At 33.1% G+C, this 12475-nt stretch overlaps 1 protein-coding gene across 3 annotated transcripts; it reads right to left on the bottom strand.

Moving 5' to 3' along the window:
- Nucleotides 1-6796: 6796 nt before the first annotated feature.
- LOC145014740 (B3 domain-containing transcription repressor VAL2-like) lies at nucleotides 6797-11465 on the bottom strand. 3 transcript variants are annotated; one of them, XM_078973168.1, is made up of 13 exons: nucleotides 11192-11465; nucleotides 10857-11017; nucleotides 10245-10326; nucleotides 10039-10140; nucleotides 9377-9939; nucleotides 9180-9276; nucleotides 8930-9104; nucleotides 8753-8829; nucleotides 8247-8648; nucleotides 8117-8166; nucleotides 7922-8035; nucleotides 7759-7826; nucleotides 6797-7676 (listed from the first exon to the last, which is right to left on the bottom strand). In XM_078973168.1, exons 2-13 carry the CDS (start codon nucleotides 10973-10975, stop codon nucleotides 7054-7056), a joined length of 2472 nt encoding a protein of 823 aa, XP_078829294.1. In that variant the 5' UTR covers nucleotides 10976-11017; nucleotides 11192-11465; the 3' UTR covers nucleotides 6797-7053. The 3 variants fall into 3 exon arrangements, with proteins under 3 accessions (XP_078829294.1, XP_078829295.1, XP_078829296.1); XM_078973169.1 differs by having other exon boundaries at nucleotides 10857-10964; nucleotides 11192-11464; XM_078973170.1 differs by lacking the exon at nucleotides 11192-11465 and having other exon boundaries at nucleotides 10245-10342; nucleotides 10857-11004.
- Nucleotides 11466-12475: the final 1010 nt, after the last annotated feature.

Genomic DNA, 12475 nt, shown 5'->3' on the forward strand with positions numbered 1-12475 from the left:
TCTTATAAATGTTGTTATTTCAAAATAAATGTGGGTTTAGCTGTTTAAAGTTGTAATGATAAGTATTGAAGGTGGTGTTGAATAATTACTTATTGAAGAGAGTTTTAGATGAAATGATTATAAAGAAGAAGAAATAAGTCGCTTTATTTTCTCATCATAACTTTTTTGTGGCTCGAGTCAAGCTGTTGCCAAAGTTGAAAGTTCTCTTCATGATCGAAATCTCTTCATTCAAATGATTCGCTGAAGAAATACTTTTTTTTTTTGCACAAATTGTTTAAAAATCCATTAACTTTTACAAATTGTAATAAATCAACATCATTTGAAAATTAACAAAGTTTTTAATCCAAATTGATATCTTTTGTCCTTTTATGGAAGGCTAAGATTCAGATATAGACACTCTTTATATCTGATTTATACAGAAGACACGAATACCTTTCGATATATCGATATTTATTTGTGTTGTGTGTGACATGCAAGTATGTGTGAATGCTTGTCAAGAAAGATTGTATAAAACAACTTATGCTTTCTTATAAAAAGTGCTTCATTATTAGCTTATAGAATACTAAAATGCTTTTTTTTTAATAAAAAAAATAAAGTCTACCAGCCATAATTGTTAACATCTACCCATTACCCCATCTTAATGAGATTATGGGGTCTGTTGTTGGTGATGTATTAGCTTATGTTGTACAAATACTCAATAAGGTTGTTTTTCAATATTTGACGATTTCTTTTTATATATGTAAAATGACCAAAAGAAATACGAATAAAAAAGTAAATTTGTATGTGCATCGCTGGTAATAATAAAAGAAAAAAAAAAAGCAAGACCATCATACATTTTTTACGGTTAAAACACGGATAATAGTGTAAATTGGTTCCAATTCATATAAGAATATCTCTAATGGCTAACACCTAAAAATCTAAAAATGTTTTACTTTTGCTACATCATATTTCTACTAATATTTATTTATTAAAAAAAACTATTGATATATATATATATATATATATATATATATATATATATATATATATATATATATATATATATATATATATATATATATATATATATATATATCCAATGGTTAACCTTTTGTTTGAAATTAACTCAATTATCTCTATCTTTATCATATATTCTACCAACTACTCTCTTATTATTTTATATATTTTTAAGTATGTCGTATTTTTGAAAAATAACATTAACATTTTAATAAATAAAAAATATTAAATAGTAGTTTATGGTAATGTTTTTTAATCGTTGGTATTTTTATCATTTAAATTTTTTGACAATTATTTTTTTATGATATGATTTTCGATAAAATATATTTAAATCGTAGTGTATATATATATATATATATATATATATATATATATATATATATATATATATATTCAAAAATATAAAGTAATAAAAAAAAACAAAAAAATAAATTCATATCTACATATGACTAGGATGTAAATTAAATTGTCATGAAATGCAAGAACCAAAATGGACAAAGTCTAAAAGATAATTAAAATGTTAGAGAATATTAAGTGTTTTGAAGTAACCCTTAAAAAAATAAATAAAAATAAAATAAAAAAAATCACCATAAAAAAACATCTTCTCCAAGGATAAAAAGCTTTCATTTTTTTTTTTAAATAGTAAAAAGCTTTAGAAAAGAAACTATAATTGAAGAAGCTTTAAGCGCTTTTATAAAAATAAAAAGTTATAAATACTTTTAAATAAGTTAGAAGAAACCAACCTATTTATTTAATAAAGTCTAAACAATTTTTATTTTAGGAAAATAATTTGATATAGTAAGTTACTTTTTGAAATGTGTTTAGTCCTTTTTTTTATAAATTAAACCCCTATACTTTATTAATATGTACACATTATATCATTTTGACCGGATTCTATAGGTTTTGCTGACGTGGAAGCACACGTGACGCTAAAAACAATTGCATAACAATTTATTAACATAGTTACTCCTTATACACGAATGTTAGCATCCAAAATCAGGAGGAATCATGGTTTTGTCGTAGAAGAAGAAAGAAGATGTCGAGTGACTCAAGAATCTCCACGGTTTCAAGCACTCATAGAGTAGATAAGGAAGTCCTCTGTGATTGTGAACTCCCTACAAGAATTTGTACCTCCAAGACCAAAGATAATACTGGAAAGAAATTTCGAGTGTGCCCTAACTCATTGGTAAATACATAAATTTATTTTATTTGTCAAATCACATCAATTTTCTTATTCTTACCTTCTATGTTACTGATTTATTACTACAGAAACCAGGGAAAAAGTATAAATTTTGGGAATGGATTGATGAAGAACCTGAGAATATGAAGCCCATTGCAGAAGATACTCTTTCGTATGTTGCCGATTATCTTATACAAGTTTTAGAGGATGTGACATCTGTTAGAGAAGAAGCGAAACAGTTGAAGGTTATGGTTTGTGTACTGATTTTGCTGGTTATTGTTAAGGTTATGTTTTGGGGTTGAAGATATGCTTCTGGAGGTTTTAGGGGATGTTGATGTAATAGACTTGTTGTGTAATTCTTGTTTATGTAATGGATGTTGATGTACTTTATGTTTATGTAATTGTAAAGTTTATTGCTATTATGTATGGATGTTAATGTAATTAAGTCAGTCAAATGGAGGTAAAACCAAGACAAATTACAGGAAATATTCTTTTATAGATAATTGGATGTAAAGACAAGTAAAAGTGGCTGACAAAAGGCATCAAGCCATTTAATAGTTACAAAAGATAAGCCTACCAGTAGGGGTAATACAATAATTTACTTCAAAATATTTGACAAGTACATTAAAAGTAAACAACTAGTAGGGGTAATATAGTAATTAAGTTCAAAAGATTACCCCACACTACATTAAAATATATATATCACATGCATTACCCTACTACACCAAAACCTAATTACTCTGAGGTCACAGGTTTGTCTTGGCTGCATCCAGTTCCATCCTTGAGTTTAACATTTTTCTGAAGACCAATTTCTATGATTATTTCTCAAACTTTCTCACCCTACCAACATCATTTAAAGGAACCTTCTTCATAGGACTTCTCTTCACATGAGCCTTCTTCATAAGAGCCTTATTCACAGGAGTTCTCTTGACAGGAGCTGGAGTTGATTGACTTGGACCTGCTGTGCTTGGAGCTGGAGTTAATTGACTTGGACTAGCTGTGCTTAGAGCTGGAGTTGGCTTACTTGGGCACGTGGCTTTGTTGTGGCCAGTTTGGTGGCAAATGGTACATCTTAGAGGAATGCCTGCCCTTGACACAGTATGCCTTGTATGCCCACTTAGGTCTCTTTCTGCCTGATCTCTTTTCCGTTTGACACATGGCCTGCCAGGTAACCTCCTCCTTAATGGAGGCAAAATAGTATGAAGTCCTTCAACATGTGGCCACTCAGAACTATCATTAAGTGAGTGGATGTTATACTCATAGCTACTAAGGAAAGAGGCTTTGCTATAGTAGTTTGATACAAAAGCCTCCACATATAGGTTCAATGATGAAATTATTGATATGATATGTACACATGGAATGTCTGTGAGTTGTCAGCTTCTGCATCCACATGCCCTCTGATTCAGATCAACATCATACCTCTCATTTCCTGAAAACACTCCAAATTCTTTGTAGCCACTCACATAAGGTACCCAAAATATGTCAATATACAAGAAAATAGCAGTTACCATTATAAACCAATGTATAACTAATGAAATTGTTACTAACGTTTTCAATTCTTTCAAATCCTCTATATCCCTTCTGATACTTAGGCATATGTCCAAATCCCAATGCAAACCATTTTGCTTCTGCATCCATAACCTCTGCATTGCCCAACATCTTATGTCCTCCAACATTGTTATCATTGGTTTCCTTCTAGCATCGAAACTTTCAAAAACTCCATTCTCTACTGCATCACAGTCCATACCCTTTCTAAAAAAAAGCCTTTGACCAACACCTTGGATCCATATCTATGAGATAGTCATAAGCCCTGCTTTCCAAGGACTTAATCTCATTCATTGCTGCTTTAAACTTTGGTACAGTTATTGCATTCACAGCCCTCTAAAATGGTTTAAAGTATTGTTCTCTTTTAAATTTTTTTGTGGAAATTAGCTAGAACATGTCTAACACATAATCTATGCTCCACATCCGGAAGTCTTTCCTTCACAGCTTCAAATAACCCTTGATTCAAACAATTAAATGATTAGTTAATTAAATGATCAAAACAATTAAATTTAATTGAAAAAAGTAGAATGATTACCTTGTGGCCATCTGAGAGGATTGTAATGCCATGACCATTCCCCCATCCAATGTCTTTCATCAGGTTGTCCAAAAACCATTTCTATGTCCTTTTGTTCTCAACATTAACTATTGCCCAAGCTAAGGGATAAATGTTATTATTAACATCTCTACCCACTGCTGATAGGGGTGTTCGCGATTCGGTTTGAAACCGTGAAACCGGCCAAACCGGTCATCGGTTTGGTTTTACGGTTTGTATTTTTTTTTTACGATTTGACTTGCGGTTTTGACATTTTCAAACCGTAGTGAATGGTTTGACTTATAGTTTTTAAGATTTCAAACTGTACAAAAACCGGACCGAACCGTAGGGTTTGTATATATACATTAATATTATATATATATATATATATATATATATATATATATATATATATATATATATAATTGTATTTTGTTGTATTATATATTAATTTTTATATATGAATAATGAAAACCCAAAACATTTAATTATCGTAGACACATCCTAATTTATTTTGTGAAGCCCAATCCCAAGTCCAGTTCAGGAGGTGTTTCTCTTACCCAAATATTGTAGTTTTTTTTTTTTTTTTTTTTTTTTTTTTTTTTTTTTTTTTTTTTTTTTTTTTTTGACACCTTTAATATTGTAGTTTTCTTTTTAACAATATTTGACAGAATTTTTGCTGTTTTACTAGTTTTAATAGTGCAGCTTTTTTTTTACTAAATTAGTTTAATGGACTCGACTAAAATGTGTCTAAAAATCTCAAACCGTGAAAGCAAACCGGAGCCAACCGTTAGTAACGGTTTGGTTTGGTTCGGTTTTAAAATTTCAAAGGTTCAACTTTAGTTTTTGCTTGACGAAAACCGTTACTAACGGTTTGGCTTCGGTTTGACCTAAAAACCGAAAAAACCGGACTGTGAACACCCCTAACTGCTGATAGGAGCTCCCCTCTACAAACACCCTTAAGAAAGCAACCATCAACCCCAATTACTTTTCTGCATCCATCTAACCGCCTATCCACAACACCTTTAAAGCTAACATAAAACCTATCAAACACCACAGTATTATCAGGCTGTGGCTCCAAGAACACCTCAACATGTGAACCTGGGCCCTTCCGATTTCAGCTGCATAATCCCACAATTCGACATAATGTTCTTTCAAACTTCCCTCAACTTCAGACAATGCTAACTTTTTTGCATTCCTACACTGCCCAACACTCACATTAATGTTGTATCTCTTATATACTAGGGCTTTCATTTTCCTCAAACTCAGTTTAGGACTCTCCAAAACATCATTCACAAATTGTTTCCCTATCCACTTATAAGTTACAATTGACCCAAGTTTGAATGCCCTAGAGCACTTGTGCTCTGTTATAAGAAACTTAATCTAAAAATTGTGTTCCTCTTTCATCCAGGAAGCATACAATCTAAAAGGGCATGTTGGATTCTTTCTTTTAGAACACCTAACTAGCAACCTACTCTTGTCATTCTTTTCATACTGCAGATCATTACCATTTGCTACAACATAGCAACTAAGAGAATATTTAAGTTCAGTAGTAATAGAGTATTTCATACCTAATCGAGGCTTCATCTCATTCCATTCCTGAGTATGATCATGTCTTGGGTAAATAGGTTGTATTACATTATGATCTTCTTCAACCAAGTTATTATTCTGTATTGGACAAAGTTTGTTGAGGAATTGATCATTGAAGTTTCTTTTGAGAGATATAACTTCATCGTCCTCTACATGTTCAGCTTTCAGACCATCTTCTAAAATGGAGTCAACATCATCAATAGAAACCAAATCATCATCTTCAAGGTCTACTTCTTCCTCCTGAATCCAATCAAACAAAGGTTCATGATGATGATCCACATACACATCCAATCTCTTCTTTTCATTGATATATTCAAGAAACTCATTAAAATCGCAGCCATTCTAAATAGCATGTAATCCCTCCAACAGCCTCACTTCATGTGGACAGTAATACACATCTCTACATCTTCCGTTAGTAAGCTTTTCAAGAAAGGGGATGAAATTAAGGAAGTTCATCTTGTTCACAACCGTGTATGGTATAGAGGCTTTTACTCCATTAAAATACATCAATGGGAGTGTACATCAATGATTGTATCTGCATCTTCTGCCATTGTTGATGATGATTGTGAGTCAAAAAGTTAGAGGGATTATCGGCTGAGTGAATGAAGGAAAGACTGATTAAATGAGCCCTAATTATCGTTTCAATGTGGTGTAATTTAACAATATCCCCGTAAGGTGATATGTGTATGCCACCTAGTTATTTCATTTCAAAAAAATAAAATAAAATTCATATATGACCAATATACCGAGGATATGTGGTCAAAATGATTGCATAATTACAAAAAATCGGGTATAAGGGTTTAATTTACAAAAAAATAATAATAATAAAAATAAATTAAAAAAAAAACTAAATGTATAAATTTCAAAAAGTATCTTACCTTATCAAGTCATTTTCCTTTCGTTTTATTCCATACACACTCAACAATACTTATATTAACATCACCAACCCACAATAAGCTAACAAACACCTTAAATAACCAAATCTCAAACACCCTTTACACTCTTTTGTACAAGACATGTAACGTGTGTTCATGTGTTGTACAACATTATCTCAAATCCCGTTTCTAAACAACGCCACATAACAACTCCTCACCCAAATTGTACTACAAAATACAACATATCAACTTCACAAAAAAAAACAATAAAAAGTTTTTCCTTTTTCCTTTTTCTTTTTCCACCTCTGTAAAACCCAGAAAAACATATTCCAAATTTACGAACTGTTTTGGTTATTCTGCTCATCTTGAGCTGTTGAGCTACCTTGTTGTGGTAACGGCTGTGAACCAGAGCTAGTGCCCTGTGGTTCAGGGATTAATGTGGTAAGACCATTCTGCTTCATGTAAGTCTCTAATGGCTGATTTGCAGCTTGAAGAAGACTCATCATGCTTACATGAGGATGAGGTCGTATGTTCAAATCCAACTGACCTTTCCCCCCTCCTCCTCCTCCTCCTCCTCCTGATGATTGTTGTGACTTCATAACACCTTCAGTTTCTTCTTTAGGATTCGAAGTGGGGCCCACACCCAATTTGAGTTGATTATTTTTTTCTGCAATTTCAGCTTCACGTTCTGATTGGCGTTGTTGTTTTCGTAACATTAGGGTTTTGAATCTTCGTTTAACTGTCATACAGACATTACAAGTGCAGTTTGGCTTGTGTTTGCCTTTGCCACTTGGCGGTTGACTGCAGACTATGCACGAGCACCCCGGGCGGTGCCTTGGGTGTTTCGTGGTGGTTGCAACCGACGGGTCCGGTGGTGGCTCCACCTGATTCTGGTTCTCCCCTTGGTCTTGATCTGGTGGTGGCTTTTGGTTCATGGAGTTTCTCCATTTGTGAAACTCTAATCAGACCATGAAAATGGAAACTCTAATCAGGAAGGGCATTTACGTCTTTTTGCATGAAAGTTGAAAGTAGTTGTATACCTTTAGCTAGTCTAAGAAGGTGGTCGAGTTCTCTAGGGCCTAGTTCATCTGGTGCAACACATGCAGACCTATAAATATAAATATAAATAATCCCAATATTGTCACATCGTATGAATATTTATTAAAATTTTTGTTTATTATAATAAGAATAATTAGGACTTACCTTGTGTGATCCCAGACATTTTCTTGGCATGTCCATTTAGCAGGGAGAAGAAAATCAACAGGTAATTTACGCCATTTTGAACAGTTATCACATTGGGCCCACTGTTCTTGTTCCCTGAAACATAATTTTTTCATGTTAAGTTTAATTTATATATAACATAAAATTAAATATAAAACGTGGAGCAATAATTGTTACCCAGAAGAGCGAGCAGTGAATATGCTCCCCTTTCCCAAAACAGGAGGTTCCTAAAAAAAAGAAAAAATAAATAAAATCCAAAGATTTTTCTTTTTTTTTAGATATGGGAAAAAAGTTTAAGATGACTGACTTCATATTCTTCAAATTCTTGGTCTTCAATGGTGACACTAGTTGGATTCAAAGTGTTAGGTGGAGTCAACATATCTTGTAATTCTTCCCATGTATATTTCAGCTCAAGAGCATCTTGACTCTCAATCAATAATCTTTTACTTTTTGAACTAATATTTCGACTTCTTTTTTTGTCTGGTTGAAATGAGTCAGCCCTTGACTTCTCATTTGCATGCCAGCTGGCATCTCCAATAGCCAAGCTCATATTCCTTGACAATGGATTTAAATGGGAATCCGTGTTTCTCTTTAGTGACTGAAGAAGACCAGAATAATCACTCATATTTGAAACATTCTCAACACCAGATAAAGAAGGTGAAGATCCACTTGGAAATACTCCACTATGCATTGCACCCATTCGAGAATCCTGTTTATTTAATTTCTGTATATCAGTATTAAAATAATATATATATTATCTAGAAGTTAGTTAGTTAGTTATTTAGTTAGTTAGTTAGTTAGTTAGTTAGTTACCTGTACAGAAGAACTAACTGAGGCTTTTCGGAAGCCCATAAGAAGCTTTCCTTCAGGTTCCATGCGGCTGAATGTCACTGGTGAAAAGTAAGATTATATGAGCAAAAACTTCTAGAAGATTTGCATTTTTAAGAATTGTTAGCGGAAATTAAGGTTTTGGATGAATGAAAGGAATACCAGTATCTCCAGCTTTCAACTGCATAGACTGTATGCATGGAGTGACACCTTCTAGAACATACATACGGCTGTTGTTATTAGGCCAAAATCTGAACTGAAACAGCCATTCTTTGCCTTTCACATCCTGTATTCTGATTGGAAGCCCCTCTGGTTGAGAAATAGGTGGAAAATACGCCTGTAGAGTATGTGAACTTGAGTATTACTCAAAGGGCATAATTGTCTTTTTCTCATAATTATAAAATATACTTACTTCAGCACATGCTTTTGGGAGAACCAAACGACCAATTCTACCAGCATCACTGGCACTCAGAACCTTCTCGAATAGTGGAACAACTGTAGCATTTGAACTTAAAGAAGCAGAATCAAGGAAAATATTACATTGTTTAATATATTTATTTTAGATTAATGTAATGTAAAAATAACCAAAACATGGTTAAAAATGGATACTCTCCAGATATCTGCTGCAACTCTTGTTCTGTAATTCTAGGCCAATAACGAGGAAGAAGTTGATTTTTAATACGCCCTTCAACAGGAGGCCTAGCAATTCTTATCTGTGAATTCATTCCAATATTTGCATCAAATCCTTGTGAAAAGACGGATTTGGGCACTTTGGGTAAAATATGGCGAGACCAAGGTCCTTGTTGAAAGGGTTTATTCAATTCCCTTCCATCAAGAGGAAGAAGAAAAGCTGGCTTTTGTGAAGAGGAAGAAGAAGAAGCTAAGCCCATAGTTAAGTCTGTTTGAACAAGTGATCCAATTACATCTTTACCCCCTGTAGTTTCTCTATATTTAAATGATTTGGTTCCATGAACAGGGTCGAAAGTTGAAATGGGAAAGATTTCTTCTTGTTTCATTTGAGATGTTGATGTGTCATCGTTATCAGATGGAAGAGGGTATTTTTGTCCTTTATCGTTTGATTGTTTCAACATTTTATTAGAGGATGATGGTATTTCTCCAATGCTATTTTCTACTGAAATGCCACATTCTCCAGGCTTATCCTCACTTGTGCTCTGTATTTAATACAATAAACATGAATAATTACAACTCTTTAAGTGCTTAACCAATTAAGTCTTAAGTCAAAAAGAAAAAATAATGTAACTTGATCTTACAGGGTCACGTCTCAAACTATTTGAACAGCTGGCACAACTTACACCACCATTTTCAAGTAGTTCAATGGCAGCAGTAGAAGCAATACATCCACAATGGAGACGCTGTAATTAACAAAATATATTGATAAATTCAAATTACAAAATTCCACACAAAAAAAAGGAAATTTAGGGATGTAGTTTAGATCATTATGTATATGTTTGGTTACCTTGCCACATGAATTGCACTCCCTCCAACCAGTGTCTTCTAGGTGGAATAGTTCACAAAATGCTAGCTGTTCATATGCAGTACTGGAACAATCCGGAACTTCAAATATTAAGAAAGTTATTCAAAATCTTTAACAAAAATGTGACTAGAAATTTTGTTATATCTCCATTCTAGTCTTCTCTTATTCAGGTAAAACTGTGTAGCAAGCAAATTAAGTTTATTCAGAGGAATTGATGAATGAAGTAAAAGGTCTCTGTAAACAATAGGTAAAGATGAGATCTGTAGCAAGAAGAATATGGAGATTCACTCTCTTTTGGGTGGATTAATAGAGGATTATACGTTAAGTTTATTCACTTTTCTGAAAAAGAAACTTCACCTAATACTCCAATAACATATCCCAGAAAGAAGTCACTGTTTTGTAAATTCAAAAGGGAGAAGAATCTACACTACATACAAAAAGGTAAAAAGGAAAAGGGAATAGGGAAATGATAGCTAACGAAACCTAGTAATGAACAGTATTGTTGTTGAACTAAGTGATAATTCGTTAATTCCACCTTCAGATCAAAGTACAGAAACTTAAAATTGGAAACCGAAGAGATCTGGGATTAATTACCCGCATTTATTACAAAGTCTGGCAAAATCACCAGACCGCAAAGCCCAACCTTTCCTATAATCACCAGCTGCTGCTAATGAAGCTCCGCATAAGTCATTCATGCATATTCTAGACTCCATCCGCAGACATCAGTTCGGAAAAGAAAAAGAAAAAAAAAAACCCTAATCCCAATTAATTAAAATCCAATTCAACAGGAGAGACTAAATACTAGGAAAAATCCCCCAATTAACCTACTAAAAATGCTTGAATCGAAAGATATCACTATTTTCCATAAGTAATTTGCCCGAAACACGGTATTCATTATAACAAGATGTATCGAGTCAACAAAAACTTACTTTATCCGAGTGGTGTTTGTGTAATTGTGTCGTGAAGTCAAAAGAAACGGTGGGATTGTTGCTTCCTGTACGAAATTTGATCTTGCTGATCTTGGTTCGCCGGATATGGAGGTTGCTGCCGGCGGTTGGAAGAGTCATGGAAAATGAAGAAAGTGCATGCTTAAGAGAGAGGGAGTGAGTTGCATGCACGACGCTTTACGGCACAGCAAACCAACTCTGTTACTCGTCGTCGAACTCTTGTGGGTCCTTTACCCACCACTCATGATTCATGATTCATGACTCAACCAATTTAAGTGGTGTTTAGATACCAATTATGATAATCAAAATATTAATTGAAGATATATAATATGCAATGTTATAGATATTATAGAGTTTAGATAATGGGTAAAGATTCTCATATCATCTTGATGGAAAATAAACAAATCAATGTGTCATTATGTTGTGTAAAAAATAAAGTATTGGTATTTTGGTATTTTATGGTTGGTTAATTTTTGTGTTGAAAGCTATTTGACGTTATGATGTTTATATTGCCTAAGCACATTATGCGAGACCATGGGTTAGCTGGTCAACATCACACGCGTGATGTAGACAATTGGGGGTGGATCAATAATAGCGTTTAAGAAAAAAATGATATAAGTTAAGTCTACAATATATTTTTAACAAAGTAAGTTATAGCTCATTAGTTGGTTAGTGATTTGCATTCATTTGCCAATTGAGGTGAGAGATGCGAGTTTGAATTATTTTTCTATCTTTCTAGTTGTATGGGGTCGGTGTACAGTGATATGATCCCGACCCAAGTCCACTTTCATACATGATCCAAGATTTGGGTCAAAAGGCCCAACTTTCAACTTTTATAGTTTTGGCCTCCATTTTTTATTTAATTTTTCTTTTTTATGAGTTTACCCATTTACCTTTCCATCTTTGTTTTTATAACCTTTTTTTTTGGCCAAACTTTCATTTTTTTTTGATGAATTTATTTAGAAACATTTTATACATATTTCTTTGAACTTTTTTTTTTTTTTTTACAACTTTACTTTTATATGTATGTTCTTTTAAACTTAGTTTACATCTTTTTTAGAGTTTATAAAGTTTCTATGTTGGAGAGTTCACAAAGTTTCTTGGAAGTAAATACGTAAAAGGAAAAGAGAAATATGTTGACTTAGAGGACATCAACAAGTTCCACAATTGTATTGCACAACTGATATGGCCAACACCAACTTATTATTCCCCTAACACCATATCCTTAAAAGCTTCAGCTATTACTCCAACCAAATATTTCCAAAG

This window comes from Lactuca saligna, chromosome 9 (genome assembly GCF_052625555.1).
Source record: "Lactuca saligna cultivar CGN05327 chromosome 9, ASM5262555v1, whole genome shotgun sequence".
In the NCBI taxonomy this organism is placed as follows: domain Eukaryota; kingdom Viridiplantae; phylum Streptophyta; class Magnoliopsida; order Asterales; family Asteraceae; genus Lactuca; species Lactuca saligna.